The 20,665-nt window shown below is 49.7% G+C and overlaps 1 protein-coding gene across 4 annotated transcripts in view; it reads right to left on the minus strand.

Annotated features, from left to right (window-relative positions):
* Positions 1-1,238: 1,238 nt before the first annotated feature.
* Positions 1,239-20,665, minus strand: part of LOC113950353 (discoidin domain-containing receptor 2-like) — a 60,558-nt gene continuing 41,131 nt past the window's right edge. For 3 of the 4 annotated variants that reach the window (XM_027650114.1, XM_027650113.1, XM_027650115.1), the window contains exons 8-17: positions 18,961-19,207; positions 17,649-17,741; positions 16,999-17,156; positions 16,566-16,761; positions 14,487-14,731; positions 11,320-11,441; positions 10,761-10,958; positions 7,061-7,295; positions 4,771-4,920; positions 3,481-3,621 (exon numbers count right to left, since the gene is read on the minus strand). In XM_027650114.1, coding sequence (XP_027505915.1) covers positions 3,481-3,621; positions 4,771-4,920; positions 7,061-7,295; positions 10,761-10,958; positions 11,320-11,441; positions 14,487-14,731; positions 16,566-16,761; positions 16,999-17,156; positions 17,649-17,741; positions 18,961-19,207 — 1,785 coding nt within the window. Of the gene's footprint in view, positions 3,622-3,971; positions 4,010-4,770; positions 4,921-7,060; positions 7,296-10,760; positions 10,959-11,319; positions 11,442-14,486; positions 14,732-16,565; positions 16,762-16,998; positions 17,157-17,648; positions 17,742-18,960; positions 19,208-20,665 lie in introns of all 4 variants that reach the window. The other variant, XM_027650116.1, reaches the window with a different exon arrangement.

The raw sequence follows: 20,665 nt of genomic DNA on the forward strand, positions 1-20,665 counted from the left end.
CCTCACAGGGAACAATTTATTCCCAATATCTGATCTAAACCTGCCCCCCCCCCCCCCCCCCCCCGCAAAAAAACCCCCCCCCCCCCCAGCTTTCCTGGCTTTCCAGAGCAACTGGGCCCCAAATGTCCTCAAGTCAAAGATCCTCCCATGCCTGTTGGCACCAGCATAATTTCCACCAACCCCAATACCAGGCACCAGCCTCACTCACTGCCAAAGTCCCCTGTGGCCTTGGAGAGCTTGGTCATGTGGCTGCAGAGTCCCTTTAAGGTTTCAAAGCTACCAGAAAGCACAGAATCATTAAATCATAGAATCAATGAATAGTTTGGGTTGGAAGGGACCTTTAAAGCCCATCTAGTCCAACCCCCCTGCAGTGAGCACAGACACCTTCCACTGGATCAGGCTGCTCAGAGTCTTGTCCAACTTGACCTTGAGCACTTCCAGGGATAGGACATCTTCCACCTCTCTGGGCAACCTTTGAATATTGTTCTCACCTGTTAGGTGTCTCAATTCCGTCCAGAATTGTATCTGAAGGTATAAAAATGCTGCTTGACTCTTGTCTTTGGGTGCCTAAACTGAGAGTTCTGGTATTTCCAGCCTTTATAAAATGTATTTGAGCTTGCCCAAGTACCTGAGCTCTGATCAGGGGCAAAACTGCCCAGCAATGTGAGGTCCACAGGGTGGATGGGTGTGCCAGGGGTAGGATGGCTCTTCTCAGAGATGCACAGTGGAAAACCAAGAGGGAACAGGCACAAAACACGTGGGGAAGGCCCAGCAGACACAAGGAAAAATTCTCTGTGGGCACAGAACAGCCTGGGACAGGGTCAGGGGAGGGGGTGGCATCTCCAAGCTTGGAGATGTTCAAAGCCCAGATGGGTCAGGCCCAGAGCACCCCAAAGGAGCTTTGAAATTGGCTCAGCTTTTAGTGGACAGGTTGATAAGGGACCTACAAAGCCTAAAGCACCTGATTTTAACATTAAGATGAAAAGTTGCTTGCTGAAATGCAGCACTAACCAACAACCCCAGACCATTCCAGGTCCAACCAGCCCGAGGGGCCTTGGGCTGGCACCTTTCCAGCATTTCCAGAATCCCCCTCAAAGCTCATTTCTTTAGATGGTCAAGAGCTGCTCCCTCCAAATCTGGGGGTCACACACTTACCAAAGAGCTACTGAACAATCACACCAAAATATCAGTGCTCAGGGCAGACACCTGGGCAAAAAAGAAGTAGAAATTCGCTTTTGTCAAGGTTATCATTAGAATTTATTGATATGAGAGAAACTTGGTATGTCAACATGTCACTGGAGGAACAGCACATCCCGATGGAACAGGAGCACAGAGCCTGTCTGGTGACTTTACAGCACAGGAGACCATGCACAGGGCTGTGTGTTACTGGGGTACATGTTCTGGGACAGGACAGAAACACTCCAGAAATACCATGGCTGAGTGGTTTGCCAGGTGCCCAACAGGCTGCAGCAACTCCAGCTCCCACCACCCAGCTCTGGAGAGATGGCACACACAGGGAATGGCAGCTCCCCCCCAGTCACTGGGGAAAGAACTGGGGGTGAGGTTCACCTGAGCTTGGGCAGGGAGGATGAGATGATCTGGGCCCTCCAGCTGCTCAGCCACAAAGGGGCTCAGAGGAGCAGCTCAGATGGGGACACCCCACACAGCCAGGACAGGACACCCTGAGCATGGCCCCTCCCAGGCTGGGGAACGTCACAAGGGAGTTTGATGTGCCCAGGCAGCAGACACAGCCATGCCACACTCCATCCTGGCATCTGCCAGTTCAGAGGCAGGGTTTTTCTTTGAACACAATCATGGCTGTGTTGTAACTGTTCAGACATTGCCTCTCTCAGCAGTGCCCTCTCGCAGAGCTCGCAGCACAGACAGCCAGGCATCTATGCTTGTGGCTAAGATAAAAATTATCTTTTTCATCTTTACTGGAAATATATGCTATGCTGGATGCTGCTTATTAAAAAAAAAAAAAAAAAAAAAAAAAGAAGCCAAGTGCTGAGCTTTCATTCTCTCCCAGCTTATGAAATGTTTGGTTTGGTCCTAAGTATCTTGCTAAACGATTAAAGAGGGAATAGCAGAGTATTCCCCAGGCACCTGGTAAATCCACAATGGATTTATTGTAGAAACACACTGAACTCTCTAACTCACTCCAAATGGATTTCAGAGCCCTCTAAAACCCTCCAGAGAATGAGCTGTTTGTGACAGGACACACAAACCAACCCCAAGTTCAATGAGTAACTGGCCCCGCGCTGCACGGGGAGCACCCGAAATACAGGACAGATCCCCTGAGGGGATGTGCCAGCCCAGCTCCCAGGGCCAGGGGACAATGACAGAGCCTGGCCAAGCTGCCCCTGCCCAGCTGATGGGCACGAACCTGCTGCAGACCTGGGGAGGAACCTCTGACACCAGGCACACACGTGTGGGTGCCCCCAGACACGCGTGTGCCGGGGTGACCCGGGTGCTGCTCCCGTCCCCCCTGTGAGCTGTGACAAGTGACAAAGAGGGTTCTGCTCTCGGCCACCCGGTTTCACCAAATCTGAGTTCCCTCTCACACATAACAGCATTGACTTAGAGATCTCATATTGATGGGTAATTATACAGGATTAATTGCACATCAGTCCATTGTGGCTACAAGTTCATTAGGTTAATAAATCTACATAGTGACAGTAGTACAGTATCAGCTACTTCTCAATACAAACTCCCTACCTAGCCTTAATTTGTAGGTCAGGGGAAGATCTTCTACCGCAGTGACCTTCCCATGACCCTTTAAACATTCATTTTCAAAATTATTTTTTTCTAGAAAAAAAAAAAATCCAGTGTGGGGAAAACGCACATATATAACCAAAGCAGTGCTTAACAACCACAGGAAAACAGAACATCATCTTGGACTCTTGTTTCAGCATCCTCTGTAGACCCTGGCAGTGTCACTCCCAAAGGGTTGCTAAAAATGCTCCGTCAGTTCCCGAGTCCGTTAAACCATTTCCCAGCTCCAGACGTTTCTGGCCTCTTGCTACTGTGTGTAGCAAGAGCACACAGAAACACTTGCTCATGTGCACAAGACTTCCATCTGATTTAATGGAATAGCTCTAGAAGGCTCAAGTCTTTCCTTCCAGAAACCTGTTCTCGAGTGGCTCTCACCGACCGGCGCCTTCTCTTCCAGCCAGGAGAGAGCTCCAAGTCCCTCCGAGTTCTACTCATTCCTTTCGCCTGAAGTATCCAATAAAACCCCCTCTCACAGTATTCCCAGGAAATGATTCAGAAGAGGAGATGATTTTTTCAACCAAATGAGATCCTCTGGTCCTGTGTGTCAGACCATGGCCAATAGAACGAGCAGCTGCCATGGACGTCTCAACTCAAATAGGGCCCAGTCGGGGAGGGGAGCGAGGTGGCCTGACCATCTTCTGTGAGGAACAGGCAAAGAGACCCCAGAGTCACTCTGTTCTCGACAGTTTGTCTCTCTCTCTGGAGTCAAATGTTTGATTCCAATTGTTCTAGCAGGAAGTGGTGGATCATGTCAAAAGTGGGACGATCTTTGATATCCCTGCTCCAGCACTTCAGCATCAGGTCGAACACAGGGTTAGGGCACAGAGGAGTCTGGGAGAGATAGATCTGAAAGGAAGAGAGTGACAGCTATTTCAGTGGGACCTGCACAAAACAACTGAACCTTTGCTGAAGTAACACCAAAAGACAGTTCCACTCCAGGTTTACAAGACACAGCCACCATGCAGTGTTGGAAATCCAGTCAGCCTGAGCCTGGCAGTGGAGTCTGGACAGGGCCCCAACACCACCTCAAACAGCACCACGGACACTCTGCCAACTTGTCTGATGAGCTGGTCACAAAACAGGCCTTTGTCTCCCAGAAAACATGAATGCTTCAGAGGGATTTGTCTTCCAAGAGACAGCAAAACACAAACCAAAACCAAATTTACCACAATAAAATCCAAATACTTTCAACTCACCGTAGACAACCCATGAGGCTTTCTAAGCATCGTGACAGCTTGTTAGCAGAGACAGAAAAAACACCTTTTAGAGCTTTTCTACAGCACACCTTGGCAGAATGATTATATTTCCCCCTCTCATCTTTTAGGCTCATATTTTTTAGGCTCTTGATTAATTGGGAGACAGTGATTAACCCCCCTGATCATTTTATTTCCCTTAATTCTCTGGTGCTAAAGGTGATTTTTGGGAGAACAGTGAACTGTTCTGAACTGGCACTCCAGGTTTGGGTACTGAGGAGCTGGAGTGTCCTGCACCATCACTGGTATCTAGCAGTGGGGTGCACAATCCTGGGAGTGAGTGAGAGGGGACAGAATGACACAGGGAAGCCCTTCAGCAACTGGAGATGGCCAAAGGCCTCCTGGTGTATGTGGAGATACTACAGGGAGTATCTAAGCCCTAGGAAGTTACAAATCCTCCTTCCCCACCTCCTTAAGTGCTTCCTCATCTTTCAGAGGCATTGCTGGGGGGAGAGAGTTGTGCAGGAGAGGAATTGTGCAGGAGAGCCTGGAAAAGCCAAGGACAGGGCAGAGTGAAGTATAATAATAAGAAAGAAGCACTGGACAGGGTCAAGGGATTCTTCCAGTGGGACTCCAAGAGAGGAGAGTTGGTGCAATAAAGGGGAGGAGAGGCAGGACACACGTGAGGAGCAGTGGCAGCCGAGACTCCTGCAGATGAGTAAGGCCAGCAGAGAGGCCCTGGGAACATCCACTTGGATGGGACCAGCTCCAGGGAAGGAAGGAGCTGTGTTTGCTTCCTCACCTGCCTGCCCTGGCTCCTGAAGAACTCCCCTGTGTTCTCAATGACCTGCTCATCCGAGAGGAGGCTGTAGGGCTGCTCCTTGCACAGCACAAACATCTCCCAGAGGGTCACCCCAAAGGCCCACACGTCACTGGCTGTGGTGAATTTGCCCTGTGGACAGAAAGGATCTTTTAAGCCCAGGTTGTTTCACAGCCCCCCTTCAGTAAAACCCCTTTCAGTCTGCACCCTCTGCAGCTGAACACGAGGATGCAGGATCCACACCTGGGAAAATGCTCCCAGCAGAGCAGGGGAGCTGCTCTCAGCCACACACAGAGGGTCCAAGGCTGTTTGTGGGGCAGGAGCAGTCGTGGGACCCCTGGGACAGCTCTAAGAAGGTGCAGTTTTCACTGGGGTAAACCTGTTGCAACAGGGAGCACGTCCCAGAGAAAGCCAGAGACTTCTGGCCCTCCTGAGACAGTGTGTTTGCAGCAGAAAATGAGCTGGGGATGGACAGCCACTGTCTACCTGCACCTGAAACAGTTCTGAACAGAGAAAAGCCTTTGAAGGGGAAAGCAAAGCCCTGGGGGTGAAAGCAGAGCTGGAGCAGACTCCAGACTCTTAGAGAAAACCCTGAGATCATTTTGATTTTTGCACATTAAGAAGCCAGTGACAGTGCTCTTGCTGTCCCTGCTTTGTGTCTTCCAAAAATGTGCCCAAACTGGCTGTGTTTGGAACAATGTGTTCGTGGAGAGAAAAAAAGATTGCTCAGAAAATAACACAGAACACTTGGGGGCTGGAGGGCCTGTTTGGGCTGAAAACATCCAAGCCCTGCAGTGCCCAGGCTTTATCTGGCAACCCCTGCAGTCTGTCAAGGTTTGGAAGATGTTCACACAAGGAAGATGGGATTGACTTCTGGTTGAGATGCAGCTGTAACCAGGAAAAGAAGGTGAATTTAGAAAAGCCTAGGCCTGGTAGCCTCTATAGCAGAGGGAACTGCAACTTTCTCTGGGTACCTGGAGAGCATGTTGTAATAAAAAATGCAACCAAGTGATCTCACCAACTGCTCTGAGAAAGAAATACAGGGCTGAATATTAAGGAAGTGCCTCCAGGCTGGGTGTGTTTGGGCTGTGGAACAGTCTCCTGAGGGGAGACAGCAGGACCCCTAAACACGAAACGAAACCCCAGCTCAAAACCAGACTTGGCTCTTGAAACTCAGCAAGTTTTGCCCCTGCCCCTCAGAGCTTCCCAGCTGGGAAAATTAACACAGAAAGACAACTTCCTTACAATTGCAGCAGGAATCCTGAATGGCAGGCACAGAGCAGAAGTCAGGCCCCAGATGAGGGCTGAGGGCAGGGATGCCATCCAGAGGGACATGGACAAAACCAAGTAGGCCCATGGGGACAATGGTTCAACAAGGCCAAGTGCTGGTGCTGCCCCTGTATCAATCCAGGCTGGGGATGAGCAGATGGAGCAGCCCTGGGAGAAGGTCCTGGGGGTGCTGGTGGGGGAGAGGCTGGACATGGCCCAGCACAGAACCCCCCGTGCCCTGGGCTGATCCCCCAGCGTGGGCAGCAGGGCAGGGGAGGATTCTGCCCCTCTGCCCCTCAGGGGAGACCCCCCTGCAGAGCTGCTCCAGCCCTGGGGAACAGCACAGCAAGGACATGGAGCTGCTGGAGAGAGTCCAGAGGAGGCCATGGAGACGCTCCAAGGGCTGGAGCCCCTCTGGAGCCAGGCTGGGAGAGCTGGGGGTGTTCAGCCTGGAGAAGAGAAGGCTCCAGGGACACCTGAGAGCCCCTTCCAGAGCCTAAAGGGGCTCCAGGAGAGCTGGAGAGGGACCTGGGACAAGGGATGGAGGGACAGGACAAGGGGGAGTGGCTGTCTGCTGACAGAGGGCAGGGTTAGATGGGATATTGGGAAGAAATTGTTCCCTGTGAGGGTGGTGAGGCCCTGGCACAGGTTGCCCAGAGAAGCTGTGGCTGCCCCATCCCTGCAAGTGTCCAAGGCCAAGCTGGATGGGAGCAACCTGTTGTAGTGGAAGTTGTCCCTGCCCATGGCAGGGGGTGGGACTGGATGACCTTCAAAGGTTCCTTCCAACCCAAACCATTCCATGACCTGTGTTGTATTTGCAAGGACACACTCCTTTCCCAGGATACGAGTTATGTCCAACACAACCCGATGGACTCCTCACCTGGGGCCACCTCCAGCACACATTTTGGTGCTGTCAGGACTGTCACACAGACACGTGTCACTGCTTCAGGGGCACAGTGGAAATCAGAGGAAGGAATAAAGGGAGGCTTTGTGCAGCCCCTACCAGGAGGATGCTTTCCCAGGCCATCCAACGAATGGGCAGCACAGCTCTTCCCTGGATCCTGTAGTAATCCCCACTGTAGAGGTTCCTGCTCATGCCAAAGTCTGCAATCTTGATGGTGTAGTTGTTCCCCACCAGGCAGTTGCGAGTTGCCAGATCCCTGTGCACAAAGTTCAGAGATGCCAAGTACTTCATCCCAGAGGCGATTTGGGTGGCCATGTACAGCAGGTTGGAGTGGCTGCATGAAGGAAAACAAAACAGAAGGAAAAAGAAAAATAAATCAACGGAGTTCCCCACAGTCAACTCTTCCTTGCATTTCATGTGTTACAGTGACCTGTCACTTTATTTTCTGCCATAACAGTGGAACTAAACTGTCTCATTTCAGGGCACAAACAGCCTCCCCTGCCAGACTAAGTCTCCTGAGCTGACTAAGCAGGAACAGACAAGCTGTCCCTGAAATTCAGGCCCTTGGAATCTGACATCCTTTAGATTTTTATTTTTTTTTCAATATCAAACGTTAATCTCAAGATTTTCAAAGAGTTTGTGCATCAAAGCACCAGCTTTTTGCAGAGAGACATGAAAAATTAGGCTGTACAATCTCAGAATCTCATATCTTATGAGCCACTTAGTCTGGTATTTCAAACACCATCACTACTGCGTGCTTATATTAACATAAGTACGTCACTCCACATGAGAGAGCTTACTATTTTTAAAAAATATGTTAAGCTTTACTGAAAATAAAAACAGGCATTTTCCATCTAATTTAATTTTAATTCTCCCATTAGCAAAATGAAGATAGCATTAATGAAGTTACATGATACACAGAGTTTGGACCATCAGACTCTCAGCATTCTCCACACACCACTGCTCTGTTTCCCACTGTGCATCTCAAATGCTTCACAACACCAAATGCTCATCAGAACACAGTTAGTAAACTGTTCACAGTATTTTTCTGATAAGGGTCAGAATAAGAAAGACTTACTCTCCTTCTCTTTGTGTTCTGGTGACAATCACAGAATGGTAGAATGGTTTGGATTGGAGAGGACCTTAAAGTTCATCTTGTTCCACCCCCCTGCCATGGGCAGGGACACCATCCACTAGCCCAGGTTGCTCCAAGCCCCATCCAGCCTGGCCTTGGACACTTCCAGGGATGGGGCAGCCACAGCTTCTCTGGGCAACCTGTGCCAGGGCCTCCCCACCCTTACAGGGAACAATTTTTTCCTCACATCTCATTTAAAACTACCCTCTTTCATTTTAAAACCATTGTCCCTTGTCCTGTCATTATCTGCCCCTATAACAAGTCTTCCTCCCCTTTAAAAGCCCCCTTAAGGTACAAAGAGGAAAGCACTATCATGTTATCTAAATGACAGCACTGTAATGCCTCTAACAATAACAGATGCACTCAATCTACCCTAACCAGCAGCTGAGCTATCACCAGAGTGATCCAGAGGCAGCCCCTCAGCCCAGCAGAGCCCTGGCTGGAGGGTCAAGGCACCACCTCTCAGTGTGGTGAAACCATAACCCAGCTGGGTCGACCCCCGGACCAGTCCCACAGTCAGCTCCACGTTGCTCCTGATCAGGGTGGGCCTCTTGAGGCCCCAGAGAAGGAACCTGGCCACCCTCCTGTCCCCTGTTAAGCTGGTTGTTGGCTCGTGGCACAGCCTCCAGGATCCCACGTTCAGCTGTGCCTCTTTCCCTGCCTGGGGCTGCTGCTCTTCCCACCCCAGCAGCCCCGTTTTTCCTGTCCCACCTGCAGCCTCGCAGGGTCCCATCAGCAGCTTCCTCTTGGCTCCTGCCCCCTGCTCAGCCAGCTCTGCAGGGTCCACACGAGTGGTTCCACACACAGAGGGACAGGATGGGACACACAGAGTCCTCGTCGTGCCTCGGGGCCAACACCCCAAAGGCAGAAAGGCAGACCTGCCTTTGGAAGAGCAACAAAGCTGGTGGAGAAGCAGCTGCGGGGGCTCAGCCTGGAGAAAAGAAGGCTCAGAGAGGACCTTCTCACTCTCATCAACTCCCTGGAGGTTGGAGCAGGTGGGGGTCAGGCTCTTCTCCTGGTGACAGGACAGGAAATGGCCTCAAATTGCATCAGGGGAGGTTTAGGTTGGATATCAGGGAAAATTTTTCACTGAAAGGGTTGTCCAGGCCTGGCACAGGTTGCCCAGGGCAGTGGTGGGAGTCACCATCCCTGGAGGGATTTACAAGCCACGTGGATGTGGGATTTGGGGACACAGTTTAGTGGTGGCCTTGGCAGTGCTGGGGGTACAGTTGGACTCGATTATCTTGGAGGGCTTTTCCAGCCTAAATGACTCTGTGAGCAGACAGCCAGAGGGACAGCAGGGGGATGCATTTCAAACACCAAAGAATGTGTGACCTCTCTGCAGGAAAGGGCTGGTCACCACATTTGATGCACCAAATACTGGGTTTGAGAGATGAGTGGGGTGGCTGGACCTTTCACATCTGTGAGACACCCCTGGGCACCAGCAGAGCCAGCACTTCTCTTTGGCAGGGGGATTCACGTCACTCAGTAAACAACCCCAGCTATCTGAGCCAGTCTGCTGCCTTTAATGTGACACTGTGTCTGGCTGGAGGGACAAAAGAGGCTGGAGGATCAGCAGGAGAGAATGAAAAACTGGAGGTAGAGCCAAGTAATGGAAACCAAGGAAGAACAATGTGAGTGACAGTGCTGAAGTCAGATAAGAAGCGAAGAGGAGATAAAGAAGAAAGAACATTTTGAGGCTTTGGCCAGGGGAAAAAAGCCACAAGTCTAAAGGTGAATGATGTTTCTGATGTGCAAGAAGGGTAGAAGACTGGAGAGAGCTGAAACATGTCTCTAGTCAGATGCAAATCCTCTCATCCTGCAGCTCCTGGTGTGTCCTGACTGCAGGATGCCAGGTTAGCACTCCCAGCAGGACCACTGACAGGTTCTGGCAGCAACTGTGGTGTTGCCTGGACATGGTAAAACCCAGTCATGTTCTGTCCAGCACCTCAGAACTGGCTCTGCACAACTGCCTCGTGCTTGAACTACAAATCCACCTAATCCTTTGGGGAGAACATGCCAAAGGCTCAGCAATGCCACAGCTCCTGAGCAGTGCAGGGTTCTTTATCAGGCAGAACATGCTAGTCCTGCACACAACTCTCCTCTGAGGAAAGGATTTCTGCAATAGCAGGGATGCTTTTATGTCAGATTTAATCCTTCCACTGAGGAGGGAGACAAGTGCCACCACTGACAGAATATGGTTTTCTTTGCCAAATATTCTCCTTCTACAGGCTGATGAAATCTTTTTTCCTTAGTGAAGCTCTACACTCAGCAATATTTATCAGACATCCAGAGAACATATGAACATTCTTAAAATCTTAAGAGACATTCTTGATTTTCATCCCAAAATTCCTGCTGTAATGCAACTGGCTTCTCATATTAATGAAATACTTGATGCAAGCCCTCTAACATAAACAGATGGCCACATCAATAAACAACACATCAGGATGGTCACTGTGACCAGAACAGCCCACAGTCAGGGACACTTCAGGGGAACACAGACTTCCACGGGCCTCAAGAACAACCTCCCACACAAAGCAGGACTAGTTGTCCACGTGCCATGGCAGTGGCTGGGCTGGAGGAAGGTCACTGCCTGCAACGCACAGCAGATGGAACTGGCAGCTCTCTCTTGTTATTTATCCCAAAACTGGCAGCTCCTCTTACCTGACACAGGGAATATTGTTTGAAATGGCAAACTTGCTGTAGATCTCCCTCTGTGACAGGAACTGGTTGAGGTCCCCGTTCTCCATGTACTCCGTTATCATGCACAGGGGGTCGTCGCGCACGCACACCCCCAGCAGCCGGATGATGTTGGGGTTCTTCAGCCGGGACATGATCTTGATCTCCTTCAGGAAATCGTTTCTTGTAAAACAGAAAACATGGCTGAATATCCTAAACTATTCCTCCATCTCAGAAAAGCACAAGAGGCACGTGACAACATCTCAGTCAGAGCCATTTACACTCCTGCACACAGCAAAGTGCGAAAGCTGGTTGTGCTTCTGTACACTGCCCCTTTCCCAGGGAACAGGATTAATGCAGCATTTCAGGTTGACATTACAGCTACCCCTATCCCCCACTCCCTGCTGTGTCCTGTTCCTTCCATGAACACATGGAACATGCACCAGAGACACATGACACTTTTACACAAGTCCCCCGTCTGAAGCTGCTGCTTGAAAAGTCTTTGCTCTCCTCCCCAGCTGGTTGGTATTGCAGGTGCACTTACCTGGCTGTTTTGTTGACATCTGACCTCAGCATTTTCACTGCCACAAGAACTGGCTGGTGAGTGAATTCTGAGGATGAGACTCCCAGGAATTCCAGCAGGCCATCAGCTTCACAAAGGTGCACCTGCAGGGAAGAGGGTAGAGGCAGATGTAAGAGCATGAACAGGCAGAAAACCAGAGGAAAACAACATCACTGGTTTGGTCACTGCTGGCAGAATGAGCAAGTGAATGATCTAATGAAGGTGACAGTTCTGATCAGAAACAACCCCTGGGTTGGTCCTAGATCCTGGACAAACATGTTCATACACTATAGGGCCCATGGCATAGGAATGCACAGGGCTTGCAGCCAGATGTGTCTCCAACATACTGAGTTCTTGTGTTTCTTCACAAGAATTCTTCACAGAATCTGTGATGTTCTGCACAATCTCAGACTGGTGCAGCAGCCTCCTGGGGCAATCCACTTCACCCAGCACAGACTAGAGGTGTTCAGAAAGGCCCCTGAGCCTGGAGAGGTCTGCTCTGCATGTGCAGGCAAAGAGCACAAGTGCAGCAGGGCTGGCAGGGACAGCACCTCACACCAGCCACAGGAGCCCAGAACTGTCCTGCAGCCTGGCCTGAGTCACTGCTCAGACTTAACTCAGGAGCATCCAAGAACTACAGCCAGTTATCCAAAGTCCTCTAATTCCAGAGAGGGAAAAAAAAAAAAAAAGGAGAAAAATGTGTGTGTGTCTGTGATGTGAACACCTCACCAGTGCATTCACCTAGTGACAAATACTCTGATGACAGAATTCCAAATTACTTCTGATAAATTAACAAATAAAGACATAAAATTACTGCCAGGGTTGTACAAGAAGGGGTGACTGCTTAAGCAGTTACCAGAATGTGTATCCAAATGGAGACCTGGGTGGGGAAGGCAGCCAGACCTGACTGTGTGGATAGAACAAGGACTGGAGGAGGGGAGCAGACTGGATGTGTCAGTCAGACTTGCAGCACTGAGGAGAATGTAATGGGAGCACGATGAATTTTGTATGAAAAAAGCAGCAAGAATTTCAGTGACAAAACATGGTGAGGAGAAAAATGAGACAGCACAAAAAATGGGACAAACATGCAGAACAGGAAGAGAAGCACAAAGATGCTGCTGCAATTCCACAGGGAATGAATCTGCTGTGGTGAAAATACAGCCATGAGACCTGGAACAGGGAACAGAGCCACAGGATCAAGCACAGGTATGCCAAGTGCAGGTAATGTGTCACTGAGTCCAGGGAGGGGACGGTTAGGAACGAGGAAGAAAAAAAAAGATTGAGTGGTAAAGAAGCTTCGAGTGGAGAGGCGAAAGCAGCTGAGCCATGCTTCTAGAAACAAGGCTGCACACTGAGCCAGAGCAGTGCAGCAGAGCACAGGGAGACCAGTCTGGTAAAGACTAAGGAGGTGAGAAGGAGAGATGAGAGAATGTGGGGCAGCACGTTTGCAAAGGTGAGGGCAAGAGCCTGTGATGTGAGGAGAGGAACAGGCTCTGAATCCACCACCAAGGAAAATGGAGATGGGAGAGCCATCTCCCATCAACACAGAGGAGGAGTTCTTACAGTTAACAGAAGGACAGGGATGAGAAGAAAGGAGAAACCCGAAGCAAAACAATGAGAAAATAACACCCTCTCTTGTCTCACTTTTGGAGCACAGCCCAAGACAGGGCAGGATCCAGGTAACAGCAGAAGGGGCCACACTGACACCAGGTGAAGAGGCTGAGGATGTCACAACCTTCTCAGCACACAGAGTGAGCCAGGAAGAAGTGAGGGGACAGGCAAGGGGCTGGGATAGGGAAGGTGTGGTGTCAGAAGGGAGGAACTGCAAAGATGGGCACATCCAGAGGAGGAAGCAGCCAGTAAAGGGCTGTGCTTGCCAAAATGTGGCTGACAGGTAGAATTAAGGCTGAGTGAACAAAAACTGGGAAGAAAAAAACAACACTGGAAGAATGAGAGCAAGAGAGGGGAAGACCTGCTCAGGATGGAACTAGGGATGTTGTGGAAATGCAGAAGGGAGAGAAGAAAAGGCAGGGTGACAACATTCACAGCTTAAAAGGAGCTCAAGGACCAAAGGGAAAGCTTGGTGGGTGACAGATGTGTGCATCACACTGCCTGAGCAGCAGCAATGCTGGAGAATGAGAGCACCACAGTGCTTGGGAATGTCTGTCTTGGCTTGGGTGAGTGTGCAGAGCACTCCCAGAACCTTCATCTGGGAATGGGAAAGATGTTTTTACACAGCTAGGATCCATCTTAGCTGGACTTGACAGTTTTCAAACTCACATGCCTAACGGTGGGTGACAGCATCACATTTGAGATGTCCATGGAAGATGTGAAGCTGAATTCCCACCCCCAGCCCTTTTCCATAAGGTCATTAATAGGGATATAAACAGTAAAACAGAAAAGTTTGCAAAGTTCATCTGCTGAGAAAGGCTTCCATGGTACGAAGCAGAGGCTCACAGCTGCAGAACAGGGCTCTGTGGCCCAGCCTAGGGAACAGCAGCTTTCCCCAAGGGCAAACATATATTAACTAAAATCATGGATTCATAGAATGTTAAGGGGTTGAGATGGACCTTAAAGCTCATCTAGTCCCAACCACCACAGAATGGGCAAGGACACCTCCCACTAGACCACTGCTCAGACTTAACTGAGGAGCATCCAGGAACTACAACCAGTTATCCAAAGTCCTCTAATTCCAGAGATAAAAAAAAAAAGGGAGAAAAACGTGTGTGTGTGTCTGTGATGTGAACACCTCCCCAGTGACGAATACTCTGATGAGTACACACAATTCCACATTACTTCTGATAAATTAACAAATGAAGACATAGAATTACCACCAGGGTTGTACACGAAGGGGTGACAAGACACTTGCTTAAGAAGTTACCAGAACATGTATCCCAATGGAGAGCATGCAGGAAAGCACCCAGGAACTACAACCAGTTATCCAGCCGCTCAAGGCCTTATCCAACCTGGCTTTGAACACTGCCAGAGCTGGGGCACTCACAACCCTCCCAGGGCAAACTGTTCACACCACTCTCACAGCAAAGAACGGAATGCAGAACCCTCAGCCCCACCAAGAGGCGGCTCAGAGGACTCAGCTCCACCAGGCACCTCCTTTCTCTGGGTGGAGCAGAGGAAGAGAAGGGCTGTACCTCTCCAAACTGCCCCTCTCCCAGCTTCTCCTTGAGGCGCAGCTGCTGCCGAGGGAATTCCCCCACAGAGATGTCCTTCTTGGTGAGGGAGTCCACGGTGAGGGCGGGCACCGCGTACATGTTGTTGCCGGTCACGCCCTGCAGGTGCACGATGTCGGTCTCGGCGTAGTGAGGGACGTTGTTCTGGAAGCCTTGGTGAGGGGTGGACTTGGTCAGGTCGGGCTCAGCATAGTCCCCACTGCACACTGAGGGCAAACCAGAGAGGGGTGAAGTCAGACTGCCTTAGGACCAGCTTGCACTGCTCTCAATCCCACATTCAGTCCTCTCAGCTCCTCTGGGAATTCAGCCCAGCTGCACGCTGTCAGAGACTGAAATGGTTAGTGATTTATGCATTCTAGGATTGCCAGGGGACTTTTTCAGGCTGGGAAGAGGCAGCTGGACCCATAACCCCTGCCAGTGCTGCTGGAGGTGCCCTGAAAAGGTGAGAAGAGCCCTGCTTACCAGGCCCATGGGAACTCTGCACAGGCCCAGCAGACCTTGGAGGCTCGTGGCATGGCCTGGGACACCATCCATGGATATAATAACTCATAACTTCTTAGACTGTGGGGGCTTCCCTCCTTCATCCCCAACAGATCAAGGCCACCACTTCAAATGACAGACACGCAACTACCAAGTTCCATCTCTGGACCCCGTGGGCAGTGACTATAGACATCTTTCCACTCTCATCTTTTCTTTCCCTTACTCTCCCTTACCCTTATCCTGTCTTTCCTTTCTCTCCCTTATGCATTTTCCCCAAAGGTTATCTTTATGCCATATTGCTGTAGATGACAGATATAGATGGTAACACCCAAAATGGCAACATACCTCTCTACCTTTGAAACAAAATTGTTCTAAAACAAACCCTACATATATAAGTTTTCAAACACCGATTATTCAGTGTCATTTCACTCTAATCCACCCCAAGGGATTTATTAATAAGAACCTGGGTTACCCCCCCCTTTCTGGGGCAGGTTGTAACACACACCTACTACTGTACTAAGGGACACCCACATGGGAGACACTGCCTTGTTTTAACCAGGGCTTCAACCAGAACAAGCCACATTTCTGCAGACACCAAAATACCTGTGAAGCACCAGCAAATTCCTGTTCAACACAGCCTGCTCTAGTCAGTCATGAGAGTTACAGTTCTTGTCCAGACATGGAGAGGTGAGCCTGATTTTCTGTTTCTGATTCATCCTAAATACAATCTGTTCCCATTACCTGATGCAGGGATGTTGTTTGTGACTCCAACCTTGCTCTGGATTCTCTTCTGCAACAAGAACTGATCGAGGCTTCCATTTCCCACATCCTCTTTAGCACACCCCACTCCCTCTGACAGCTTATTCACATAAATATCATGGGATAGCACTATAGAATTAACTCCCTGCACGGTCAGTATTACACAGAACCTTTGTTCTGCTTCAAATTCACACCCTCACTCAATCCAATCAGTCTCTCTGTGCAGTATAATGTTGGATTTCTTAGCAACTTGTCAGGGTGAGGAATGCAGGAATGGGACTGCCCTTCCATCCACTGCTCAGCACTGCCACTGCTGAGCACAAAACACTGTTGGAAATGTTCCTTTCTGCGTGGGTCCAAAACCTTCCCCAGGGCTGGAAGCAAGGACACCACTGACAACTCCCTGCTGCATTTTCCTCTGCTTTTTCTAAGAAAAAGGTGCTAAAGGTCTTCTCCCAAGAGTGCTGCAGGCAGCCACTCCACTGCCATGAGACAAACCAAGTGTGATTGCTGTGACTGCTCAAACCAGCTGCTAAAAGATGACCTGGGTAATGTATAAACAGTTTTCACATAAAACAATAAAAGGCCACCACCCTCTAGTGGGGCTGCTGCTCCAGCTGTCACAGTTACATGCCAAAAAGTTCCAGAGCTCCAGAATACTGCCTGAGGTCCCTGGGTTAAGTACTGTATTGCACAGGAGTCAAAGATGAGAACTTAAGACACTGAGAAGTGGCACACTTTACAGTCTGATGGAAACACTGGAAGAATAAACGCATAACTTCTAGAGACTGATGAAATTACCTGAATCCTCTGCACTTTGGGAGAGCTCTGGGAGCTTTTGGAGTAGTGTAGCTGGCTGGTGATACTCCAAATCCAGTGGGAAAGCACGTTCATAGGTGGGATTTGACTGGTGGATCTGGGTCTGGTTGTTGGCAATGGTGTAGCTGTAGAAGGAGAGGCGAACAGTTGCATCCTCCTCCAGGATTCGACGTGGGGCCTGCAGGAGAGAGGGGAAAAACACTGAGGCCTTGCTCAGCTGTTAAGTAATGTGTTGGCTGCAACCACAGCAACTTCCAGTAACATCTTGGATAGGGCTGGCATCCTCCCCTGCTGTGAGAACAGCTTTAGCTGCTCTGCAGAGCTGGGGAAACCTTGTGCTCTGCACAGTTCTGAGCTCATCAGGGTTAATGATAAGTACTGAACTTGTGTCTGCAAAACAGCCCCATTGTACTACCTTTTCCAGCCTTTTCTGAACATATTGCTTCCAAAGAATGATGATTATAATCATCAGAAGTAGCAGAATAATAGCCACAAGGCAGCCCACGAGGATGGAGGTATTGGAGTCATCTGCCTTCTCTCCTATCCAGGTGCTGGTTACAGAAGATGTGGTTTCTGCAATCACAGAGGTACAGAGAAGAATTTGGAGTTAAAGCACTAGTTGTTATCTGTGCTGGCCAACCTCCTACAGTCTGGTACAGAAAAGATCTTGGGCAGCTCCCTGAACACAACCATTAGCTGTGTTCACATCTTGCTCTTATCAGAAATTCTGGTTTTGGAGGCTCAGATAAGAACTGTGCAGAGACCTTCTGCAATCAAACACTGTCCTTAGCAGAACAGGCCCTGCAATGGATCCATACTAGACAAGACAGTGTTCAGAGCTTCACTGGCTGCACACATACCTTCAGCCCCCACTCCAAGGCAGCCCCAGCCAGCTGAGGGAAGGAAACACCTGAGCCTGTCGGATGCTGCCCTGTGCATGAGGGCAATAACCAGGCCACCCCCAGGTGTCCAGAAGTGGAGGGAGACACCACATTCACTAGGATGTCACTGTGAAAACCCCCAGCACTTGAGCCCCTGGCATGGCTAAGGGACAGAAATCCTCACCCCAGGTCCCCTCAGTAACGTTGTACTCTGTCTCCAGCAGATCCGTCGTGCTTGTTGCTGCTGTAACAAAACTGGGATTCACGCTCTCCATGTCTGTGGAAGGGAAGGGAACATGTCAGTGCAACAAAACCTCCCTGCTCCTGCCAGCATTCCCTGCAATCCCAACTGGGCTGAGGCCCAGGCAGGGCAGGAACAGCCTGAGTAGAGATTCTCAAGCCCTTCCCAGCACACCTGCAGGATGAGCCTCTGCACGGAGCAGCACGTACAGTGCAGCCACAGCACAGCACCAGTGTGTGCAGGGCCTTCCCCGAGCTCAGCCACACACAGGGCACTGAACAAGAGCCTTTTTTCCACTTCAGCATGATCTAAGACTGGACCAACAGCCTGCCTGGCCCCACATGTGACAGAGTAGCCAGGAGGGGCTGCTGTCAGCAAGGTCAGCAACAAGCAGCACCCAAAGCATTCCTTCCTCAGGAATGTCTTCCTGCTACAGCTGATTAGCTACAGTCAGCTCATTTCACCATCAGTGCTGGTGGTTTTCTCCAAGTCTCTTGTCCTTTCCCTTCCAGAGCCTTTTAAAGCACCTCATGGCACCAACCTCTGCACCACAGTTAAGACTTGAGAAAAAAAAATAGCCTCTCATTTTTAATAATCTGCTAACTCGATCATCATTTGTAGATCTACTAAAATTAGTCATAACAAAATACTTGGTAAAGAGAACTAAAAATCAACCTCATAACCAGCAGGCAACTGGGGAAGCAGAGGGGCAAGTACTGATCTCTTCACTGTCGTGACCAGTGACAGGACTCCAGGGAACAACTGGAGCCATGTCAGGGCAGGGTCAGGTTGGATCTCAGGGTAAGGTTCTTCCCCCAGAGGGTGGTTGGCCACTGACCAGGCTCCCCAGGGCAGTGGGCACAGCACCAAGGCTGCCAGAGCTCCAGGAGGGTTTGGACAATGTTCTCAGGTACAGGGTGGGATTGCTGGGGTGTCCTGGGCAGGGCCAGGGGTTGGAACTGATGATCCTGATGGGTTCCTCCAACTCGGGATATCTTATGATTCTATGAACTGTCTCAAAAAGAAGAAATGCTCTTATGGTCCAATTTTTGGTTGCCTTGGTCGTGCTCCTGTACATGTGCATCAGTATCAGCCTGAAAAGCATCCACTGAAGAGCTGTTGTCCCACCTCCTCCTTTCCACTGTGTGGCCCCACGGTACCTTCGCTCTGTTAACCCCACACATCCTGTACTTCCACACTTCTTTTGCTCTCTGTGCTTTCCCAGGCCTGCCTGAGCAGAGGAACACTCACTCACCTGACTGGAAGGAAATCTCACTCATCATCATCCAGGTGTCAGCGAAGTAGAAGCGGCACAGGATGGCTTTGCCCACGCGCTGGTTCAGGGGCACGGTCACGAACCTGGCACTGGGGTTCTTGTCATCCAGGACTGTGGCCACCCCAACAGGTTCAGGCTCCCAGTCTGCAATCAGGCGTGGTTTGAACAGGCATTCCACCCTCTGGAAAATCTTCACCCCCTTGGAAAACATGTTGTTACAATGCACCTTGGAAGAAGAGAACAGATCCATCAACCAGAGGTTTACTGACACCTACATCAAGCCTCAAGGATTTTTCCATTCATGAAAATTTTCCATTCCCAATATCTCCCTGTATGAACACTTTGTAGCTCACAGTGTGCAATGAGAACATCTGTGCAAAAAGTTCTTCTGAAACAGCTCTAAAACTTTACCTGCAAAAGCCACACTAATGGTCACCTTTTGGCAGGCTCTTCAAAAGGCCCATATAAAAAAAATCAATCCAACAAACCCTCTACTGATCTAAAGCCTCACAGATCAATTCTCCTTGAACATATAACCTAAGAGGGGAAAGAAAAAAAAACACACCTAGGCTTTAGACTCTATTAGTGTTGAAAATTTGATGTTATTTGAATAGCTAAGTGCTTGCCTCACATAAGCAGCTGGAACTGTTAGGCCACAAGCTGAACTTTATCTGAACTACATGGTTCTGTTGTATAAATCAAAGATGGATTATAGTGAACCCTGAAGCTGATAATCTAATCATTAATAACAGTAAAGATGGATTGTAGCAAAACTTGAAGATAAGAATCTGATCATTAATACTAGTTAGAACAGGCCAGAGCTGCAGCTTAAATATTACTTAAAAATTAATAACAGCCCACAGTTGGTGGTCTATGAACTGTAACAACCATGTTACAACAGACTACAGAACTGATCAAAACCCAGCTCAGAGGGCAGGGTGAAGGTGACCATGGGGCAGCCTCCTGGTAATGAAACAGTGAAGCAATGAAGAGTGAGAAGACACAGACCCTAATATTGCTCTTGGTCTGGACTGTTGCATGAAGGATCCCCAGGATTTCTTTGTCCATGGTCCCTCTTTTGAGGCACCAGCTCGAGCTACCAGACATCACAATTGATCTGTGCCAATAAACCAATCTAACTTAGTGTTCAAAATTTCCTTAGCACTTAGGAAGCTTTCAACACGTGCAGTCTAAGCCGATCTCTTCCAAAAAAACATTAAAAAGTACAAGTTCAAGGAGAAATTCCCCGGACATACAGCAGTTGTCCTGCTGTAGTTGCACCTGGAAGACAACTAAGGATGTGAGTTTTAGGGAAACCACGATCCATCAGCCTCTCTTGGTGGCTCCTCATCAGGCTGTCCCTGCTGCAATGGCACCTGTGCTTTAGCTAAAGACACTGGAATGTCAGTGCAGTCACTGTGCTGCCACACCAACACCTCACCAGAACAGAGGCATCTCCTCTCAGCTCCCAGTTACAGCTCCACACCAAGTGTTTCACAAACACCTCTCAGACTGACTTCACACCTCCCTGAGAGCTCTGTTCTACCCTCCAAGAACTGGGAGCAACTTTCTCCCTCCCTGCTCCTGAGCTGCAGCCAACCCAAAAGGTGACATCTCCATCTTCCTGGGGTGTGGCACCGCAGACCCACGAGCACCAAACTCCTGGTGCTCTCCCAGGCCTCCA

The sequence above is a fragment of the Corapipo altera genome, unplaced genomic scaffold, assembly GCF_003945725.1.
Source record: "Corapipo altera isolate COAL_440 unplaced genomic scaffold, ASM394572v1 268, whole genome shotgun sequence".
Taxonomy (NCBI): domain Eukaryota; kingdom Metazoa; phylum Chordata; class Aves; order Passeriformes; family Pipridae; genus Corapipo; species Corapipo altera.